Source organism: Branchiostoma floridae, chromosome 14 (genome assembly GCF_000003815.2).
Source record: "Branchiostoma floridae strain S238N-H82 chromosome 14, Bfl_VNyyK, whole genome shotgun sequence".
Classification (NCBI taxonomy): domain Eukaryota; kingdom Metazoa; phylum Chordata; class Leptocardii; order Amphioxiformes; family Branchiostomatidae; genus Branchiostoma; species Branchiostoma floridae.
Window position 1 is genome coordinate 7,709,061 of NC_049992.1, and position 23,691 is coordinate 7,732,751.

The 23,691-nt window shown below is 41.3% G+C and overlaps 1 protein-coding gene across 1 annotated transcript; it reads left to right on the forward strand.

The window, feature by feature from the left end:
* The first annotated feature begins 34 nt into the window (after positions 1-34).
* Positions 35-22,929, forward strand: LOC118429880 (26S proteasome non-ATPase regulatory subunit 2-like). The gene is made up of 22 exons (XM_035840507.1): positions 35-195; positions 748-804; positions 1,366-1,527; positions 1,865-1,986; positions 2,427-2,651; positions 3,487-3,645; positions 4,862-5,006; positions 6,611-6,671; positions 8,250-8,402; positions 9,102-9,208; positions 10,950-11,077; positions 11,561-11,648; positions 11,836-11,998; positions 12,644-12,745; positions 13,067-13,191; positions 13,648-13,770; positions 14,209-14,377; positions 14,905-14,999; positions 17,176-17,302; positions 17,650-17,768; positions 18,284-18,398; positions 22,651-22,929. The coding sequence occupies exons 1-22, from the start codon at positions 94-96 to the stop codon at positions 22,716-22,718; spliced, it is 2,715 nt and encodes a 904-aa protein (XP_035696400.1). The 5' UTR covers positions 35-93; the 3' UTR covers positions 22,719-22,929.
* Positions 22,930-23,691: the final 762 nt, after the last annotated feature.

Consider the following 23,691-nt stretch of genomic DNA (forward strand, 5'->3'; position numbering starts at 1 on the left):
TTGCAGTTTTTGCATTTATTCGAATATTCTTATTTGGAAAGTTAGTGATCCGTAATCCCATCTGGCGCACGCGCATTGAACACTCAGAACATCATGGCGGACACCAAGAAAAAAACTCCAGAGACGGAGAAGAAGAAAGATGCGACTAAAGAGACTAAAGACAAGAAGGAGAAAGGAGAAAAGGAGCCAGAGCTGGTAGGGATATACCATAGACGTATCAATTTGCTTTGTTATACGTAGGGTTGCTTAGTACGTTTTTTGTGACGCGTTTTCTATCGCACAGTTCGTTGTGTTGAGATGCTGTGTCATTATGCCCCCCTCCCCCATAAGATGATGATGTACTACTAGTATTTTTCTGGCGTTTCAGTAAAGTTCGTATGTGAATTTCTGTTCTACTTTGCACAGATTTTAGAAGGAACAACGTGAAATTTTATAACAATCGCCATGAATTCCATTTAGATGTATACGTTTGTGCGGAAAGAAGAGAAATTAAAGTTAAACACAGTGCAAATTGATTGTTTTCTACATACCTTGTAAATTATATAGAATGATATTCACTTGTCGTCAATGAAGAAAAATATGAGCAAAGGCCTTTACTTCTTTTTGAAATGTTAGAATATGTTAAAATGGTGGTATATTATAAGTTGGTGCTTTGTTATGTTATGTATATGATACAAATATAAGAAAAGGCTAGCCTGTGCGTATTACTTAATGTCACGTTGTGTATATGCCTTCCTTTCCCCCCAGTCTGAAGATGACAAACTGCTGCAAGAGGAGCTGACCATGTTGGTGGAGCGGCTGGGGGTGAGTTCAATTTTTAGAACAAGTTATTAAAGTGCATTGTACATATGATTGTGTAGAGTGTATGTTGAAACATCTAGAAATGCAAAATAATGACATGAAAATGCAAATGTATCATGGGTATGAGACATTCTTTCATTGGTTTAACCATTTTTTCATGTGGTTGAACCATTCTTTCAATACTAGTTGAACAATTTTCTCATTCATTGGTTAAACCATTCTCTCATTCATTGGTTAAACCATTCTCTCATTGGTTGAACTATTCTCTCATTATTTGAACTGCTGATTGTGATGGGCAGTCGGGATCAGTTTATTGACACCTTTGAATCTCAGTTTGTTTGCCCCTTTTTCTATCTTTTCTATATGGCAAAAATGTCAGCAAGTCATTTTATTTTATTCATCCTGTGATTCATGGGAAAGGTGTTTGATTTTGCACAATTCATACATCATAGTGAGGTGGTATTTTTTTAATATTGCATTGTAAACTTTGGTGAGTCATGCATTATTTGTTGGATTACAATTTCATTTGTTTTTCAAACAGAATATTTTGTTTATGTTGTACAGGAAAGCAACACCAAATTGTACAAGCCAGCTCTGGAATCCCTGCGGAAGATGATCCGAGAATCCACCAGTTCCATGACGTCTGTTCCCAAACCTCTCAAGTTCCTGCGGCCCCACTACAACACACTCAAGACTGTGTACGAGAAGATGCAAGGGGAAAACAAGGTGCTGCAGATTCCTTTGATTTTGTGACTGTAATGGAGAAGAGATGTACAAATGTCCGTTTATTTGTGATGTTTTAAGTTTTCGCAGAACTCCCAAACATACGTTTGCAACGGATATTTTTCCTGTGGAGAGGTTCCAGCAAAAACTACAATCATAACACCACTGCAAATATTTCATGATATTCAGAAAATACTGGCGGTTGAGTCTATACTATTGTTTTTCTTGAAATTTGGTTTCTGTCAAAGAAAGCCATATGTTGGCACATGATTCACATCAATACATAAATATTATGCTGTTTCATTTACTGACAGTTTAGTGTTCTTGTTTATTTACACAGCGCTTCTGTGCGGATATCGTGTCAGTCCTTGCCATGGTGAACAGCGATCAGAGGGAGTGTCTGAAGTTCCGCATGTTGGGATCCAAGGAAGAGTTGGGCTCCTGGGGACACGAATATGTCAAGTAAGTAAAGAACTTGAGTCCAAAAAACATTTCCTACAGTGCCACCTAGCAAGATAAGGGAGTATTGCAACCTGTTTTGATGCTCATAAGTCCACGCCAATTTACTGTCTGGTTTTGTGGGTTATCCGCTTTATTTTTTCTTTGAAAAAAATAAAAACATATACTTGTATTAACGATAGCAAACTCAAAATGCTTTCATTTTGGTACAAACAGTTTTTGCCTGCTTAGTAAAGAGTTTTATAAAAGATAAAAAAAATTTATCAATAATAAACGAAACACAGGGATATCTGGACAATGACAGGAAAAGTCCCATTTATACACAAAAAAAGCTGTCATCGACAAGCTGTCGGCTCCGCAGTTGTCAGGAAAAACTGTCTAGATCAGGCCTTAAGGGTTAAGGTTGTAGAGGACTAGTATAAAGCCTACCGTTGCTTTTTCAGACACCTGGCGTCCGAGATCGCGACGGAATGGCAGGAGCTTGGAGACGAGGACGCGGCCAGGAAGGACCAGCTGATCACGCTGGCGAAGGAGATCGTCCCGTACAACATGCAGCACAACGCGGAGGCAGACGCCTGCGACCTGCTGATGGAGATAGAGCGGCTGGACCTGCTGGAGAACTATGTGGATGAGAGCATGTACCAGCGGGTCTGCCTCTATCTCACCAGGTGGGTACATATTAAAGGTGGTTAGGGTTAGGGTTGTGGATAGAACAGCTGATGGAGATAGAGCGGCTGGACCTGCTGGAGAACTATGTGGATGAGAGCATGTACCAGCGGGTCTGCCTCTATCTTACCAGGTGGGTACATATTAAAGGTGGTTAGGGTTAGGGTTAGGGTTGTGGATAGAACGGCTGATGGAGATAGAACGACTGGACCTCCTAGAGAACTATGTGGATGAGAGCATGTACATGTACCAGCGGGTCTGCCTCTATCTTACCAGGTAAAGGTGGATAGGGTTGTGGATTTGGAATCTAAAGGTTCTGAGTTCAAATCCCAAACAGGCCTAAATGTTGTGCCCTTGGGAAAGACACTTAAAGATGCCATTTCCTCACTCTCGTCACCATCATTCACTGTGTTCTGTATCTGCAGTCTTTGAAAAAGCCTGCAGCTGCATTCAGTTTTTCTTCATTTTTTTACCACTGTTCTCTGTATCCTGCAAGCTCCTTTAGCACTTGGAGTTTCTTTACTGTTAAGGAGGGGCTCACCCACTGTTTTTCAGTTCTGCTTTCAGCAAGCTGAGCAAGTTGACATAGTGTCTTCCTTTGCGCATTGCGTGCCTTGTATCTGCTGTAGCCTAGTATTGAGAATTCCAGGGCTTTTTGTGCAGGTGTGTCTTGTGACAATACACCAAAAAGTACAAAAGATATTGAAACTAATATTTCATCAGAAAAGCACCATACGCTTAACCTGTTCTTCTGTATCTCCCAGTTATTTCCATATAATGTACATTGTATTGATACAAAGTCTTTGCTTAACTGACTGATTCTCTGTCCCATCACAGATGTGTAGAGTATGTACCAGAACCAGAGGACGCCATGTTGCTTCGGACTGCCCTCAACATTTTCCGCAAGTTCAACCGCTACCCAGAGGCCCTGCGCTGCGCAGTGAAACTGAACGATACGGAACTTGTGAAGGACATTTTCACCACATGTAAAAGAGGGTGAGTGAAGCCTGCTATCTTCCAGATAATTGCAAGATGGCGTTTTTAGTTATGTTATTTCATTGTTTCAAGCAAACGGGTTGCATTTTCAATGGCATTGGTTTGTGATAGCCTCACAAAGAAAGTCATGTTTTTGGAAGCATTTATGTCTTTTTATTGTTTGTGGTTAAATGACAAGACTCAAGCTATGAATAAAATGTTATGAAATCCATTATGTCTTGAGGTTTGACAATAAGAAATTATTAGATTTTGGATCCCCTGTCAGCTTTCCTTGGTACTGCATCAGAACTTTTATTTTTTGTATCATTTTGTGTACTTCATACATGGTTACAGCTTATCGGGAAGAAGGTTAGCGTTCTAGCAGCTTTTTTAAAAACTGCATGGGCATTTGTGTTACAGATTTTAAGACAGGATAGCTAAAAGAATAGAGGAGTTTTTATATGAGAATTCCCTTGTGCAGTATAGGAAGTGTTGATTGTTTATTTGTTTGTTTATCCCAGATTGGTACAGAAACAGTTGGCGTTCATGCTAGGCAGACAGCAGGTGTATGTGGAGTTACTGAAGCTAACTGTTGTTTGTTTATTTGTTTATTTATCCCAGATTGGTACAGAAACAGATGGCGTTCATGCTAGGCAGACAGCAGGTGTATGTGGAGTTACTGAAGCTAACTGTTGTTTGTTTATTTGTTTATTTATCCCAGATTGGTACAGAAACAGTTGGCGTTCATGCTAGGCAGACAGCAGGTGTATGTGGAGTTACTGAAGCTAACTGTTGTTTGTTTATTTGTTTGTTTGTTTGTTTATCCCAGGTTGGTACAGAAACAGATGGCCTTCATGCTGGGCAGACAGCAGGTGTATGTGGAGTTATTGGAGTTAACTGTTTCTTTATTTGTTTGTTTGTTTTTCCCAGGTTGGTACAGAAACAGATGGCCTTCATGCTGGGCAGGCAGCAGGTGTATGTGGAGTTATTGGAGTTAACTGTTTCTTTATTTGTTTGTTTGTTTTTCCCAGGTTGGTACAGAAACAGATGGCCTTCATGCTGGGCAGACAGCAGGTGTATGTGGAGTTATTGGAGTTAACTGTTTCTTTATTTGTTTGTTTGTTTGTTTTTCCCAGGTTGGTACAGAAACAGATGGCCTTCATGCTGGGCAGACAGCAGGTGTATGTGGAGTTATTGGAGTTAACTGTTTCTTTATTTGTTTGTTTGTTTTTCCCAGGTTGGTACAGAAACAGATGGCCTTCATGCTGGGCAGACAGCAGGTGTATGTGGAGTTACCAGATGAACTGGAGGACTTCGATGACCTGATGGAGATCATGTCTAACGTTCATCTCAATAACAACTTCCTGGCGCTGGCTAGAGAGGTATGGTAGAAGTTGTTTAATTGATACATATAGAATACGACACGGTGTATTCTGTATCACCCGAGGTACCAGCCCGACTGTGGGAAGGATCGCCCGACGGCCGAAGGGTGATCCAACACGCGGGAGGGCTGGGACCGAGGGTGATGCGGAATACACCGTGTTGTATATTATTTATGTCATACCCACCTGAGAAAACACATGTTTCAATGCGAAATGCACCAGAAGTTGAGAAAATGTTGTGTCCTCGAACAACAGCAATTCTAACGTCAGAATTTGGTATTTGAATTTTCAACCGTGCCGTATTTGGCCCGTTCGAAATAGTTTGATTTACTCAAAGGAAGCCCGAGTGATACAACTTAGAACCTGTGTGATACGGAAAGTTATTACACAGTCCAAAACACCTGTATCGAACATTTACGCGGCCCAGGTATGACATAATGTTTTTCACTGCATACATGTATGTTGCGTGCACAACAGATACATACATGCTCAGGACAAAAGCAAACTGGAGAAAAAAAGGAGCTTGGACCCTCACAGAAAGGGAGTTTGTGCCACAAACCATATACAAGTTCAGTCCTCAATTTTTTTTCAGGTCATGGCTTGTACTGAATTTTCTACTTTTTCAATGACTTTTGAGTTCACAACTTTTCCAACCATTGTAGCAGTTCAGAAAACATTCTGCATTCTAGCAGTTCCTTTTTAGCCTTTTCCAATATACTACATGTTAAGATGATAAACTGTTTGGACTAACTTAAGCAACGACCCTACACATTAGCACATTTTGCCTTTTTACTACGCTGGTCGGCAAAAGTTCACAAGGTGTTTCTAATTTTCTTGGGGTCGCAATTTGAGTCACATTGTTTTCTTAGCATCATCTGGTTGCACTCTAACATTCAAGAGACTGATCTTCTTTTCACCTGATGTCTATTTCGTAACCTTAAGCCCCTGTCACATGTCCATTACTTTCCCAGGACTTTGCACCCGATCACTCCCCAAGCATGATTACTGTAAATGCAGAAACTTTTGCGGTGGTTTATTGTTCGCGGTGGCCGCTTCACCGCGAACTTAAATCCACCGCGAACATTTTTCCATGGCATTAAGAGACTAGAGTGCATGGTGCCCCCGCAAACTTAAAACCACAGCGAAAAGTCCTTTTTCCCTCTACCGCGAAATTAAATCTCCGCAAACTTAAATGCATTTACAGTATTTCACATCGTAGGTGCAATCTTAGCGTGTTGACAAGCAATGCAAGGGTGAGCATTATAGAGGGGTGTCTACGGGTATTCTACCCCTGAAAATTTAGAATTTGTAACCATATAAAACAAGTCTATATTATGCATGTTGAGGGCCAATTTTTTTTAGATGAAGTCAATATCTTTATCTTTGTCATATTAAAAGTAACAAAAAATCACTAGTTGAAACAAGGGTAGAACCCCCTGTGCTTAAATGCACTGGCAAGCTCAGTGCTGGGCTGGTAGTACCCTGAATCCATCCTATCCTAGGTCCAATCACTCATGTGATCTAACTAGGAAGAGTGATTTCAACTGTACAAGTTGTGCTATGAATGAAAAAGTGATTAAAATGCTGTTTTCCTTTTTTTTCAGTTGGACATCATGGAACCAAAAGTTCCAGAAGACATCTACAAGTCTCATTTGGAGTCAACAAGTGAGTTCTCCTCAAGTTTCCTAGGGCCACACTTGATTTTATGGGTGGCATCCTTTGGTGATATTTGAGGACAGACTATGTTTTATAATAGGACCTATAGACATTTTCTTTTTGCCTATACCATCATGTTCTTACTCTCTAAAGTGTAAAAGTTTCAACAAGTGGGTTCTCTTCAATTTTCCTAGGGCCACATTTGATTTTATGGGTGGCATCCTGTGGTGATATTTGAGGACAGACTATGTTTTATAATAGGACCTTTAGACATTTGCTTTTTTTCTGTACCATTCTGACCATGTCGACATGTTCTTATTTTCTAAAGCATAGAAGTTTTGCAATGTGTGGAAAAATTTGGGATTGTTGAAAAAATATTATCAACTTATAATTTCGGAAGCTAGTCTAGTAGGATAAAGCTACAGGATTTTATCCTATAGCAAAGTGATTTTTTGGGGGTCAGTTTGGAAGGTCATCTCAGCATAGGCAGGGCTTGAAATACTTAATTCTGCATACCTGCACTGGTGCAGGTAACATTTCAAATTACCTGCACCCTACAAATTTTACCTGCACCAAAAATTTAGCAAGTATGGATCATACAAAAATTGTTCAGGAACTATTGCTATTTTTTCTTTTATACTTAAGAGGTGGTAACAATCAATGCAGCTATAATAACAATCCATGCACCTTCATCATACGAATTTTATGAGTAAAACCCAGTACATGGACCAGTGCAGGGTAGGTGCAGGTAGACATTAGAAATACCTGCACAGCTCCAATTTTACCTGCACTAACCTGCATATGCAGGTGCTATTTTGTGCTCTGACAGGTTAATACAAAGCAAAGTACCAGTAAGCTGTTTGAAAAATAGCGTAATGATCCTCATTTTGAGTAGTGATCACAAATAATGGCGTGGTGGACCGTTGCGTTAAAAATGCATCATCTAACCTTGCTGCCATCTATGCCCTTGTACAATCCCTGAACTTTGCCAGACTATCAGGTCTTACCAAAGATTGAGCACCTGTGTGCCAGAGGTCTACTGTTTCATTCAAGCCAGTTTCCCTGGGTTACCCTCTTGCCCCTAGAAGCCGCTGCAGTAGGGTCAGAGGGCTTAATGCAAGACATGAAGGATCTGTTCCTCCAACAAGCCTCGTTCATCATGTTGTACATGCACATACTGTAAAACAGCACTACTGGATTTGAGTTTGAAACTTTGCCAACATAGATAAAGGAGGGGGTGGTAATTTTGTATCCGACAATTTGTTTCTTATAATATAAGCTTTGCATATGTTTCCAGTTTTATGCTATGGAAATTTTTTGTTTTGAAATGTTACATTGTAGTGTTTGTTTTGTCGATGAAGGTTAGACATCCAGATAACAAGATATGCCAAAAAGCAGTTACTTTTATTACATGTTCTGCATAGCAAAAAGTTAAACATGTTTTATATTAATTTTTGTTCTTTTCTTTCTTATGGGTTCATTGTGTTTTTTTTTTTTTATTTCTTTCATTGAAACTACTTCTACTTTTACAGTTACTGTATTACTCAACTGTTATTAAACAAAACCTCCTTTATTTTGTGACTACAGGACCAGGGTTTGGAGCCAGCGGGGCCCAGGTGGACTCTGCACGACAGAACCTGGCCTCCTCCTTCGTTAACGGCTTCGTTAATGCAGGTTTTGGACAGGACAAACTCCTGATGGAGGATGGTAACAAATGGCTGTACAAGAACAAAGAACATGGTAAGGAATGTGCCATTGGCCCTAAAAGTGGGCAACTACATCCAAACACTAGATTGCCCATGAACATTTCAGGTTGCCACAATATCACATGTGAAGCCCTTATATGTACAGTAGAAGCCAGTTAATTGCACCTCTGATAATCGCACACTTCTGTTAGTTGCACGAAACCCCCAAATCCCATGGTGGTACGGTCCAGCTTAATAACTTCACTTTGTTGCACCATTTGGATAATTGCACGAAATATACTGGCAAATGGGGTGTGCACTTAAGCGGCTTCCACTGTATATGAAAATGCCTTGTGAGTTTTTACAAGATTGTCAGAATTTACAAATGCCCAGTACAGGGTTTGAAGTACCTAGTTGACCACTGGCACAGCGCAACCATATTTTGTTCTGTTTTAAAATTACTTTCTGGGCGGGCACATCGAAAAGTTTGTAATCTAGACCCTCAAAATGCTATTTCCTTCAATTTTTTTTGGCTTTCTTTGGAGGGCAAATTATGCTGGTAGACTCATCTTGGTTCCATCAATATCGTTACCGTCACAGTGGACGGAATGGGCACAATTTTTGTCCGTTCCCAGCTTCAAAATGCCGTCAAAGGACAGGAGGACGGATGCTGGCTAAAACCCTGTATCTTTCCTAGTGCAAGGTCTAAATAATTATCAGTTAGAAGTCTGACTTTGATGTTTATCCCCTCCAGGCATGATGAGTGCGACGGCATCCTTAGGTCTGATCCTACTGTGGGATGTGGACGGGGGTCTGACACAGATCGACAAGTACCTCTACTCTTCAGAGGACTACATCAAGGTTAGAACCACCACAATCAAGTGTTCTTCCCAGGCCTTTTCAACATAGGGGGCCCCTACACTGCATTTCTTGTTTTGTAACAAACAAAAAGGTTAAAAAATGTTGGCTTCGTTTGACTAAATTTGGCCCTCAAAATGCAGAAAATAGGGTTCCTGAGGGTTATAGATTTGAGGGTTATAGAAATTTTCAGGGGGGGATTCTCTTAGCCTCCCTACAATGTTCACGCTTGCATCGCGTACCACGTGGCTTTGTTGTACTAAGATGCCTCTATCTATGCTGTGAAGAAATCAAGATGAGAACACGAACTGCATTCTTTTACATTTACTGTAGATCTTGAAATGTTTGCGGTAATTTCACAGTTTCCTCAAATTTGTGATCTGTTATTACTGTAAGACAGCATGATTGCAACTGCCATTGAAAAACACCATAGAAACCTTTTTACTTTCAAAAAACACCACCCACCCTGCAAATCCACCTTTACCCTCCTAGAAAATCTTGTGCCCTTGAATTTATTTATGCTAATGAACAGACCTTTTTCTTCAGATGACTTAGTCCAGATAAAGAGAGAATCGTTACAGGTTTTAAGAGGAAAGCTGGTGACTTGAAGTTCAATGACATTGTGTATTCTGTCCCTATCCCCCTATCTGCTGTATATTTATAAGATTAAACTTGAATGAGTCAAGATTTGGAGATAAAAGAGAATGCTGATTGCTCAATTTACAATTGCAAAAAGTTCTGGTTCTGGTTGTCCCAGAATCCCTTCACTTGAGTGTGATGAGTCTGCTACCAGCTTCAACAAGTACTGTAGAACTGATATGTTACTGTAAATTCATTTATTGTTGTAGGGACTTACTGTAGAAGGTTCCGGTTCGGAGTTTTTTTTAGGATTTGGGGCCGATTTGACTGTCTCTGAGAAAAGCACTAACGCTTCTCAAAACATCGTTTTTCGGATAATTCAGTGTTTCCGATAGAAAAGTGTGTGTTGTCGCTGACCGACAGACTCATTTGACATTTTCTGTAGAAATGTCATTTTTGGTAAAAAAACATCAAAAACATAAGCTTTTCATCCAAAAATTGCTAATTTGGGGCCATTTTTTACAGGCCGCTACACGGAAAAAAATGAGTTTTCGTGGGATAATGACTGATATGGCAATGAAGGTCAAGACTTCTTCTGTATACTGAGTAAAAAGGGAAAAAAGTTATCCGATACGTTTTCCGCGAGCTCCGATGGCGCTAAAACACCCAAAACGCACATAGAACGCACGATCTGGGTAATCAGGTGACGAAACGCTTTACCGCTATCGCGCGCACTAATACCAGGAAGTGTTCGCCGCACGATCAAATCTCCGACACCATAAAACGCTACGAACAACAAGCATTTGGAGAAGTATAAAAGATTATAGACTTCTAAAGCGATAGCCGAAAAATCTAGAGCCAAAACTATGGAGACATCCTCTGATTTGTGACTTATTCTTAGGGACTATTTGGTCATCTGGTCACTTGAAATTCCGAACCGGAACCAGAAGGGGTTGGAGGTTTTCACAGTGTTTGTATGTGGACCCACTTGAAACAATTCTGTTGTATGGTAACATTGGAAACGCATACGCATACTATATATAAAACGTAAAAATGAAATTAAAAATCATCACTATTGTTGCTATTTTCTTGAGGGCATAATGAAAGCAATGCTGCACTGACTCAACTATCAGATATGTAATATATTACCCATGTTACCTTGCAGTCTGGTGCCCTGCTCGCCTGCGGTATCGTGAACTCGGGAGTGCGTAACGAGTGTGATCCCGCGCTGGCCCTCCTGTCGGACTACATCCTGCACAACAGCAACACCATGAGAACAGGCGCCATTCTGGGGTAAGTCATACTCTCACCTAGAAAATAACATGTCTATGTACTATATGTAGTTTTTTTTTTCTTTCCTTTTCCAGATCAGTTTCCAACTAGTTTTTGTCCAGATATTGTCTCATTTCTGTCTAGTCATTGATGGGTTACAGTAATTAAAACCATACTTTTTTTTCCTGTCAGGTTTTTGTCCACTTTTTGACCAGTTTCTGACTTATGTTTGTCCAAATATTGTCCTGTTTTTGTCCAATCATTGATGGATTTACATGTTTATCCACTTTCTATCTGGTCTGAGTTTTCAGTTAACACAAGTACATGTTCTTAAACATTCATAGTCAGAACACGGTAGCACCAAAATGATAGTTGGGGATGGAGTATGAATTGAATGCTTGTTTTCCTTTTGGGGAAATCTAAATATTTTCCTTACAGCAAGGGCTGAACTACCACAACTACATGCTAGGCTACAGAAAGTTAACTCTGTCCCCCCTATTACAGACTTGGTCTTGCCTATGCTGGGTCCAACCGAGATGATGTTCTACAGCTCCTTCTACCTGCCATGGGAGATTCCAAGTCCAATATGGAGGTAAGTGCTACAAAAAACAACTTTTTTTCTTTGAATGGTTTTCAACTTTCTTGAATGTTTTAAAGAGGGTTCTCTCCCATAATGTATTGTATATTTCCTGTTTTTTTTCGTAATGGAACGTTTACATACTATGACTTTTCAAGGAATTGTCCAAAGAATACTTTTGTTTTTCCCCTGAAATGTACAGGTAGCTGGTATTACAGCCCTGGCGTGTGGAATGATCGCCTGTGGCTCTGGGAATGGGGAGGTGACATCTGTCATCATGCAGACACTGCTGGAGAAGTCTGCCCTGGAACTGAAGGAAACATACGGGAGGTTCCTATCCCTCGGACTGGGGCTACTCTACCTGGGTAAGGACCCGTTGTTTGTTTGTTTGTTTGTTTGTTTGGCTACTCTACCTGGGTAAGGACCCGTTGTTTGTTTGTTTGTTTGTTTGTAAACAATGTCAGTACTTAGGGCTGATTTATACAAGGCATTTGCATGTAGTATGTTGATGGTCCTAGTACAGTGGCCTAAGACAGTTTTCATTTTACACACACCACAAACAAGCTCTGGAGGGGCCACATGGAATGAGCCATACAACGCTGGTGTGCATCGTTTTTTTGTTTTTACATGGACAAAAAAGTGTCATAGGACATTAGGCCCTTGACTGATCAAAGTGTATCAAAGATATCTGTTGCTTTGACTTCTAAAGCACCCACTCTAGAGAAAAAACCTTTAATATGATTAAAAGAGATCTTGTCTTTCAACACTAAAAACTTGGACTGTTACTTAAGCTTTCATCAGGTAGAATGACCCATGTCATGTGACTTGAAGTCGAGCTGTCAGAAAGAAGCATGTGTTATTTCCTGTCATACCGTACGTTCATTTATCAGAATATTGCGGTGGAAGGAAACAAGGATTTGCTATGTTTTATGTTTGCAAAAAAGTCACTGGGAAAGTAAAACAACTGCAAAGATTTTATGATTTACAGTAGGTTCTGTGTTTCTTTACAGGTCGCCAAGAGGCAGTTGAGGTCATCCTGGCGTCCCTTGAGGTCTTGTCTGAACCCACCAAGAGCTTTGCCAAAACTCTCATCGACGTCTGTGCCTATGCTGGTAATGTATGGTTTGGTTTCGTCTGTTGAAGGCTTACGTTATGGCATAAAAAGTATTATGTTTACTAGTAAAACGCACTTGAAGATTGCAATGGTCTTGCAAGACAGCCAAGTTTGACATACTGGTATGTTGCAAAAAAGTGCCCTCTGCTGGATTGTTGCTGTAGTGCAAAAATTGTATGCATAGGATGCATTTGTACTTTGTATTTGGGAGTACCTTTACCATTACTTTTAATCTTTAAATTTTCTAATGTTAAGTTTAATGCTTAATAGATATTTGAATGCACCTTGCACTCAATCTTTGCTTGTGTCTTGCCCACAGGGACAGGAAATGTCTTGAAGATTCAGCAGCTTCTTCACATCTGCAGTGAGCACTACGAGGCCAGTAAGGATGACGACAAGAAAGACGACAAGGACAAGAAAGACAAGGATAAGGATAAAGACAAGGTATGATAGCTAACAAAATGTGAATCCTTTTGCATCAGAAGATGGTGCAGAAACTGGTGACATGATACGTGTTAAGAAATTAGTTATGTTACAATGTATAAAACAAGTACGAGTCCAGTTACATTTTAACTTCAATGTCAAATTTTGTTTGAATGGTTATTTTTTTGTATTATCTAACTTCTTAACACTTGAAACAATCAAGTTGTATTTCTAGAATCTAGGGGATGAAAGACTAATGCCAAAAGGAAAGTTTCTGAAATTGAAAGGTCATTTGTAAGATAAAAAGTTCACTGAAAAAGTGTACTTAGGTGTTTAACTGCATATTTCTTAAACTTAAAATGATACGTTTGGGGGGGGGGTGAAATCATATCTGCATGTGGAAGACCTGAACTCATATGCCTAGATCAAAATGTCAGTTATGGATAATGTTTGATACGAAATACGAACTAATTCCAGGAGAAAGCCAAGGAGAAGGAGGACCTGTCTACCCACCAGGCCATCGCTGTTCTGGGCATCGCTCTGATCTCCATGGGAGAGGAGATTGGAGCAGACATGTCACTACGGGCCTTCGGACATTTGGTAGGGACTATTTCTTACATGGTCCTTGCTTTACAGTTGTTAATGTCTTTTGACATTTCTTAGAAACATTTGCCTACAGCATTTAGTTTAAGTTAAGTTAAAGTTGCCAATACATCTGTAACAGATGCCTAGGGGTGGTGCCCTTCTCCATTTCTGTAGCCCTTGGGCCACACATTTGTGCAAGCCATTACAGCAGGGCGCTAGTCTGCTGGTAGCGGTGTGTGTTTAACTCCCATACTCTTCATCATTAGTGCTGAGTGCTAAGTAGAGATAGCAGTATGTACCATTTTTAAAGTCTTTGGTATTACTTGGACGGGGATTGAACTCACAACCTACCAAATGCAAGGCGAACACTCTACCAACTCGGCCATTGCACTGGTATTTGCTAAATCCAGAATGTTGTCTTTTGTCATTGTAACGCTTCCTTTGCCATTCCAGTTGCGTTACGGAGAACCTGTCATCAAGAGAGCGGTACCCCTGGCACTGGCCCTCATCTCCGTCTCCAACCCCAAACTCAGTATCCTGGAGACCCTCAGCAAGTTTTCACACGACTCCGACGCAGAGGTGGCACACAACTCCATCTTTGCCATGGGCATTGTCGGCAGCGGTAAGTCTTTGTTTGTTTGTTTGTTACTATGTCAGTTTATTTTTTAAAGTATGTGAGGCAAACAGTACATTTTGATGCCATTGGTGTGCTTAGATTGTTCAACATTTATGACTCACGTAGATTTTTCATTATTTATCATTTACCATATACATGTACTGTACATAGATTCTGAAGATAATCTGGAAATAATGTGCTCTGAAATTGATGACATGACAGCTATTAGTGCACAGAAATCAATGATGTAATAGCTACCTGTACACAGAAATCAATGATGTAATAGCTACTTGTCCACAGAAGTCAATGACATGCATGTAATAGCTACATGACTTTGGCACGGAAATCAATTATGTAATAGTGTAGAAGTTAGATCCTGTTATCTATTTAACATTAATATTTTGGTTTACTGATACCTATATTGTCATAGGATGTATATGTTTTTTTGGGCAATAGAAGTCAAAGTAATACATGTATAAAAAAAGATAACATTGTGTGTCCTTTAATTGTTTGTGTTTGTATTTTGTTTGTAGGAACCAACAATGCTCGTCTGGCGGCCATGCTGCGACAATTGGCACAGTTCCACGCCAAGGACTCCCTGAATCTCTTCATGGTCAGACTGGCACAGGTACATCTTGATCTCTTGTTTTGTTTTGTATTTTGTTTATTTGTGGAGGAATGTGTTCTGTTTTGCCATTTGGTCCATGGCCAAGCTCAATGGTGTGTAGTTGCCCTTGGATATCTATCTAACCCTTAAAACAAAGTTGTCGTTAGTGCTGTGTACCTTAACTATGTCCAGGTTCAGGTCCACAGGCTCAGATTCAGGTTTAGTCCAGACCTGAATCCATGACAAATGTGTGACAGAATATCAGTATGACAGAAAAAAATCATTTACAGTCCAGGGCTCGAAATACTGGGTGCATGTGCACCCAGGTGCACCCAAAATTGGAGCTGTGCACCCAATTATTTTCTGTGGGTGCACAGGGTGCACCCAAATATTTTCTTAGGTTGTGTATGTAAAGATATCACAGTATACTAGTATATATCATATTCTTGACATCTAAGTGTTAGAAAGATAATAAAAATGTCTATCATGGTACTTGTTTGAATTTTGATAGCTTGTAACTAAGTTTTATTACTAGGTTATTACTTAAATTTAAGTGGTGCACCCAAAATTTTTTGGGTGCACCCAATTTCACAAGCTGGGTGCACCAGTGCACCTAATGCCAAAAATGAATTTCGAGCCCTGCAGTCAGTTACACAAATTGCAAAGCTCAGTAATAAACAGTGATGCTTTTTCCAATGCGAATTTCACAACCTATGAAAGTTAAGATGGTTTTAAACAAAATTAGAATATAAGTGATAGTTTTTTGTCCGGAACTGGTTCATTACTTTGATTTTTTTTTAAACTGAACATAAACATTTTGCAAGTCCAGTTCCAGTTCTGGTCCGCTATACAGCCTTACAGGTACACAGCACTAGTTGTCATCATTGAAAAGTTAGGAACTAAGGACACATTAAGAAAACAACCTTCAAGCAAATTTGCTAATTTAAATCATGGTATTACTAATCTCTTATAAATCACTGTACTTATCCATAACCTTGAGCTTCATGCTTGGGACATCATGCAAGAAATCAAATATCGTTCTATCATTGCTCCTATAAACGTTCACCTCAACAGTCGGCTCTTGAAAACTTTTCATCAGATTTAAAACATCATCAATCCCCACAGCATTCTCATTAATTAGTAGCAGTGAACTTACCAAGAGTTGTAATGAGATTCTATCATCAATCTCACCACAGGAAAGACTGTTTAATTTCTCACAAGGCTAAAGCAATCTGGTCTACCCTTCAGCAAAATGATTAGAGCCTCTTGCCTTCCAACGTCTGATGTCCATTTACATGTACCGGATTGTTGGTTCTCAGATTTTTTCCGAAAGAATATGGAGCAACAAGGTATAAAAAATAGAAGAATTTAGAAAAAAATTGGGTAAACAAACTCATTCACTCAAGGTCCATTAACTTAAGGGTTATGTAATATAATTATAATTGGGTGGGCCGATTACTCTCTCTTCGCAGCCAAAAAATTGCTGAATGAAAGGTGTGATTAATTTTTTTTTCATCTTTTGAAAAATAGGAGTCGGCAATTCCGAAAAACAATTAAATTGTTGTGGCCTAATGAAATTATGCTGCGCCTGACTTATCTTGTTGGACTAATCAGTTCCATTTTGTCCTGCAGCAGTTCAATGTCATTTGTCCAGGCTCCCAGTTGTTGATTACATATGTCCTATTGATGGGTCCTTTACCATTTGACTTTGGACAGGCGTTGGAAGTCATGTTCGGACACAAACTCTTCATGTACTTTCTCTTGGCTCTTGTTCAGTTTCAAATTTGCAGGAATACGTCTAGCGCATACGGAGAGGAAAATATGTGTTATATATGTACAAATGCTCTGTACATGTATACTAAACTAAACAGTTTAGTTTAGTGAGTAAACTGTTTTTTTTTTCAGAAACTTGGCTTAGGCATAATTTATACCCTTGAAAACTATATCTTCAAACCTATGAATTTGTACCTTGGTACCTTGGTTACACAAGTAACAATTAAGTACTTAAATAAGTAACCAGTTTCAAGGTCAAACTCACAGTTTGAAGGAAACCATGGCCCCTTACCTTTGACCTTATGACCTTTCTGATAGGGAAGGGCACTATAACCTTGAGACATGTGACCTTGAACTGTTGATGGTAGGACTAAGTTCAGGAATTTCATGACCCTGACCTCTAACCTTTACCCTTACCTTACAGGGGCTAACCCACATGGGAAAGGGCACGATGACCTTGAACCCGTACCACAGCGACCGTTACCTCCTGAGCCATGTGGCACTGTCAGGATTGCTGGCTGTGCTGGTATCATTCCTGGATGTCAAAAACAGTAAGCTTCAGTGCTTCAGACATTGTCTTATTTCTTAATGGATAAATTGGATATTTTAAGCCTTTGATATCTTTACATAATGTAAATCTACAAAAATATTTTGTTAAACAGTTCTAATTTTGGGTGCACCAAGGTGCACATGCACCCAGTATTTCAAGCTCTGCGGTGTCGTTTTTGTTTTGGCTTATTTCTTGACAAACTTTTTACTCCTTTCACGAAGTTTCAGTGCTCAAACTCTGGTACATACTTTGATAACTTTGATATCTTTCTTTAAATCACTAGCAAAATTAGCAAGTTCATTTGTTCAAATCATTGATACAGTTGTTTAATGTTTTGTTTGTGTCCAGTTGTGCTCGGGAAGTCCCACTACCTTCTGTACTGCCTGGTGACTGCCATGCAGCCCCGTATGCTGGTCACCTTTGACGAGGAGATGAGACCGCTGCCTGTGGCTGTCAGAGTTGGGCAGGTGAGATACATGTACTCAGTCTGAGTTTGCAGATTAGCTTCCACCACAGAGACTACAGATCACTGGCATAGTAACTCAAAACAGTCATGAACTGAACTGTGGTAAAGCCAAGACTAAACAGTAGTTTGACTCTAGCGTACCGTACCTGACCCATCTGAAGATTAAGAATGGACAGTGACTTCCTCCATATTTCATTACAATGTATACAGTATTTCTTTTGTCTATTCATTGTCTGTCAAACCATTTTAAAAATCATTGTTGATGTTACTGTCACGTTACTTGTGCTGCATGCCTGTGATATTATAGAGGTTTCACCATTTGTAACTTTGTGAATTGGTTTTAATTCAGTGGCAACACTGCAATGTCCAATAAAGTCATCTAGATCTTGTATCTTGTACCATGGTTGGGTTTATACTCACATATATTGTCGAAGTCGACAGAGGTTATGACACCACCAACCAACCAACTGACAGATTGATTGATTGGCTTATTGATTGCTATTTTTTTTATTCCAGGCTGTAGACGTTGTAGGCCAGGCAGGTAAACCCAAGACGATCACAGGGTTCCAGACCCACACTACACCTGTACTACTGGCTTATGGAGAGAGGGCAGAACTGGCAACAGAAGAATGTATCCTTATACACGTACTGAAAACATTAATGGGTAAATATCTAGTATACATGTAGTTGCTAGTAGTGTTTCCAATTTTAAACCCAAATATTAGAGGACCTGATAAATTTAGAAAATCAAGTATCCCTCAGAATTAGAATTATGACAGAAATAAAAACAACTATAATGTTGGGGAATGTACATGTACTCTCAGAAAATGAGTGTTTAACCTTTTTGCATCCAGCAAAAGACAAAATGATTCTGTCAGTTTATCTATCTTCCCAAGGAAGATGCAATATATTGCTAACACTAACAGTCAGTTTTCTGGCTTCGGGTGGGGGTTGATATAATAGCAGTAATTTCAGTAATGACTAACAAGTTGAAGCAAACACTTTGAAGGCGGAAGGTCTTGCTTTTGGTAAAACAGTGGTTGCAGAATGTGGCCATGCGTGCTTCTTACTTGAAACAGCTGGTTGCACTGCGTTGTCCCACGACATCATCAGCTAACTTCCAACCTTCACCAGGGGTTTCGCCCCCTCTGTTAGTACCCCCTCTGGTTGGCGGGGCGGTGACGTTGGCCAATCCGTCACCTGTCGTGAGTTAGATCTTCCATGTGTGCTCCTTGCTTTTCATCCAGAGCCATCTTGAGGCCGCCTCGGCTGCTTCTGCCAAGTTCTTGGTGACCACTTTTCTCTTTCTTCCTTTAATCCCTACAGCTCCTAACCCTCTCCATGTTGACTGGCCTACAAAGCCTCTGCACCCTACTTCTATGGGGTAATACCAGGTTTTCCACCCTTTCTCAATGCAGGACTGTTTCAGTTCGTTGTACTTCTCAGCTTTCCTCTCAAACGCTTCCTCCATCCTGTCTTCCCAAGGGACAGTGAGCTCCATGATGACTACCTGTCTGGTTTTGGATGACAGAATCACTATGTCTGGCCTCTGGTTTGTCGTTGTTATCTCCTCTGGGAAGGTTAGTTTCCTGTCCAGGTCGACCCGTAGGTCCCAATCACCTGCTGAGGCCAGGATTCCTAAGCCTTCGTCTATTGCACTCTTTCCCCTCCTCTTTCCTTTCCCTCCTTCTTTCACGAACTCCACAAATCTCAGCCTTCTCTGCTTTCTTCCACTCATCTGTACTCTCTTCTCCTCTAGTGCGGCTGCTAGTACCCTCAGCACTCTGTCGTGTCTCCATCTGTACCTTCCTTGCCCTAGGGCTACGGCACATCCTGTTAGCAGGTGACTTAAGGTCCCTCTCTTCCCACATAGCACGCACTTCTCCTCACTCTCCTTGCCCCATCTCTTCAGGTTTGCTGGGGTGGGTAAGAGATCATAAACAGACTTTAGGAGGAATTGTGTCCTCAGCGGTTCCCAGGACCAGAGTTCCTTCCAGGTAACCTTCCTCTCCCGAGCCTGTTCCCATTTTACCCAGGCTCCCTGTACTCCCTGGCTAACTGCCTGAGCCCTCCTCTTTTCTTCTTCCTGTCGTCTAATCTCACCCTGCAACATCTTCCTTCTTACAATGGGAGCAGCATCTTTCCATCTCTGGCCTGCAGTTGTCCCTGCTCCTAAGCCTAGCCTGCCCTGGGCAACTACTCCCACAATGTCTTTGTGCCTCAGTCTACTTCTGGCGCTCTCTGCCGCCTCTGCTGCTGACCACTTTCTTCCCGATCTCAGCTTAATCCCTGCCTCTCTGACTATTGCATCTTTGCTATTATCCAGGGTTGCCTGCGCCCTCACTTTTGCCACCTTGTACTCTTCCAGTGCTGAGGTTAGGGGCAATTGTAGCTTCGCTGTGGTACTGTACAACCCCACACTCGTGAGGCCTGGAGGCACTCCCAGCCATTTCCTGATGTACTTGCTGATCTTCTTATCTACCTGTTCCATTGTGGTGAGGGGAATGTTGTACATTGTCATTGGCCATGTCAATCTCGGGAGAAGTCCATACTGATAGCACCATAACTTGTATTTTCCTGGCAGGTTGCTCTCCTCTATCTTCCTTAGCCCTTCCTCTGCCTGCTTTCTGAACTCCTTTACATTCTGCACATCTGCCAGTGTCTTATCAAATTTCTTCCCCAAGCTCTTCACTGGTTGGTCAGATACAGAAGGGATCTTCTCTCCCTGGATTTCCAACTGCAGCTTGTCACACAGCTTTCCTTTCCTGAGCACTAGTTTACGGCACTTCTTTGCCTTGAACCGCATCCTGGCCCATGTTGCTGCTCTATCAAGGCTTCTCAGCATATGCCTTGCCCCCAACACGCTTTCTGTTGAGAGGGTCAAGTCGTCCATGAACGCTCTTATTGGTGGCTGTCTTACCCCTGATCTTGTCTTTGGTCCTCGGCTCTGCCTTGTCGACGGTTCGATCAGCAGATTCATCGCTGCCACGAATAAAATCACAGATATTGTGCAGCCGGTCACTATTCCCCTCTCTAGATTCTGCCAAGATGTAGTCATTCCATTCACAGTGAACCTGATTTGCAGGCCATCTAGGTACTGGGTAATTACTCTACTTGCTTGTTCTGGGATGTGATACTTGGCTAGAGCTGTCTTTATTAGCTGGTGAGGGACGGATCCATATGCATTTTCCAGATCTAGCCAAACAATTGCCAAGTCTTTCTTCCCTGCTCTGGCTTCCTCTAACATCTGAGTCAGCATGCTTGTATGCTCCAGGCATCCAGAGAAGCCTGGCACTCCTCCCTTCTGTATGGATGTGTTGATGTAGTGGTTCCCCATCATGTAGTTCAGGAGTCGTCTAGCAATAATTGCAAAGAACACTTTTCCCTCTACAGACAATAGCGAAATTGTTCTGAATTGGCCTATTGACTCTGCATTCTCTTGTTTTGGGCAAAAGACTCCTTCCGCTCTCTTCCAACTATTAGGTACTTTCCTCTTTCTCCACAGTACCCTTATTAGCTTCCAGAGACGTATTGTCAGTTTGGGGCACTTCTTGTATACCTGATACGTGGTTCCACTGGGACCTGGTGCCGACCCCGCTCTTGCCTTTCTTATTATGGCCCTGACTTCTGCCAACTTTATTTCACTACAGTCCATTTCCTGCGTTGGTGGCTGGGGATCCAGTAGCTCTTCTAAGTCCCCTATCTCTGTCTCTCTATTGCTATCACCATGAGTTATCCTGAGGTAATCTTCCACCTCCTCAACGCTGCAGGTCAGCTTTCCACTAGTCTTTGTCCCTAGCATCCTTTTGGTGAATCTGAAGGGATTGGAAGTAAACGCTGCTCGTCTCCTTTCTCTCTCCTTCCTCTTTTTCCTAGTTCTTTCTGCTTTGCTGAGACTATTCAGCCTAGTTCTCAGATCCTCCCTTAGTTTGCTCAGGGCCTCTTTCTCCGATTGCTCTGCCCTCTTCCATCTATTACTCAGGGCCTTCAGGTCCTTTCTTATCTGCCGTCTTTCCCTCTCTCTTCTATTTGGTTGCTCTGACCTCTTCCTACCGCCTCCTGATGGCTTTTCACCGAACCGTTCCAATCCTACACTATAGACCATCTCCGCCATAGCCTCTATCTTCCTCTCCGCGCTTCCCGCAAGAACACTTTCAAGGATGCCCTCCAGATCTTCATCTAGTTGTTCCCATGCTTTATCTGCATTGCTTGGAGGCCACTTGATCTGACTCTTCCTAGGCTCCTGTCTTCCTACTCTCTCTGTTTCTACTGGTCTTTCTGGCCCTCCTGACTCTTGACTGGGTTCTTCCATTCTCTCTCTCTCCTCTGGGACTGGCTCTATCCCCTGGGTGTCTGGCTGCTCTCTGTCTCTTGCTTGGTGGTCCCTAGGGCTGTGGTTATCGTCCTGCCTTGGGACCTCCGCCGTCTCACCAAGATCAAAAGTTCTCGTGCGTTGCTCAAGACTTTGAGTTTTCAGGCATCCCATCTTGCCCTGGTGAATTCTCAACCCTCTTTCATTCTTGCAAACCTTGCCGCACCTGCAAGTTACTTGTGCCTCAGCCGTTGTTCTTTCTCGTTGTCGGGGCCGTTGCCTAGTCGACGTTCTTACATCCGTCCCAACGGAGCCATCTTCCGCCCCCCCTCTCGGAGGCTCCCAGGGGTGTTTTTCCTTATAGTGACTTGGTGCAATAGTTGTGAGTGCCCCTATTCTGGGGCTGCAAGTGTGGGCAGCGGGCCCTCTTGCCTCGTGTACAGACTTTCCTGACGGTCACCGGTCTCTCCCGGAGCCACCCCTCTATTCTGGGTCGTCATCCAGCCTTTCCTGGCTTTCAGTGTCTTTTGTGTCCTTGTTGTCCAGTTTTTCTTTAACCAGTTTTCTCCAGACTTGACGCTGACGCCGGTGATGGAAGGGTTTGTCATCCTGCGGAAGAATCCAGACTACGAAGCTTAAAGACACTTCTACATCTTCTTATTTGTCATAGTCATTAACTTGGATTTTCCAAGGAATTCTTACTTTGGACGAAGCAAAACTCAATTTCAGATGGCTGGTTTGGTTAAACTCTCTCCTTGCTAGCAACCCATCCGTACACCAAATTTATATCAGTCACATTGGAAGCTAGCAGAAGAAGGGTTGAAACAATGCACTGTCTTACTTCCGAAAATAGAATAAAGGATATAGGAGAATTCATTTCCACAACCATTAGGTACTTACCTGGCTTACATTCCGATGTCTCTCAGACACCTTCCTCAGAGCTTCTGACTGAAGTTCTGCTTCTCGCCCATATGAATGCGGCATTTGGGATTGTTTCTTGCCGCAAAAGTGCCACCTACGTCGGCTACTTACAGCGGCGAGAAGCAGAACTCTAGTCAGAAGCTCTGAGGAAGGTGTCTGAGAGACATGGAAGCATAACCCAAGGAAGTACCTAGTACTGGTTGTGGAAAAGAATTCTCCTATATCCAATGCACTGTCTTCTTTTTCTAGAATCAGCTGTATCACAAATATGGTTTCTATTAGAAATGTGATGTTTTGTCGTCCATAGACTTGTATTAATACATTTGTACCTGCATTCCTTATTGTTAACCATTTATCTAGCTAAGGAAATTAAAAGAATAGGCATGCAGGTAAAAAATGGAATGAAATAAAAAGGTATTGGCCTACTCTGTCTCGTTTTTACTATTTTGTCATGTGAATGATTGGAATGATATGAATTTTTAATAGTTTAAAAAAAACAGATTCTTTATTTTTTAGACATACACATACTAGTCCATGTCGCTTAACATGAATGGTCAAAGCTCTTATAAGATGAAGCACAATGGAGTTTCAATAGCCGTGCAAATTAGCTATGCCGAGACATTGGTTTATAGACAAGTCCTAATTTCTTTTGGGGAAAAAATTGAGGAGATGAAGCATACAGGAAAATAAA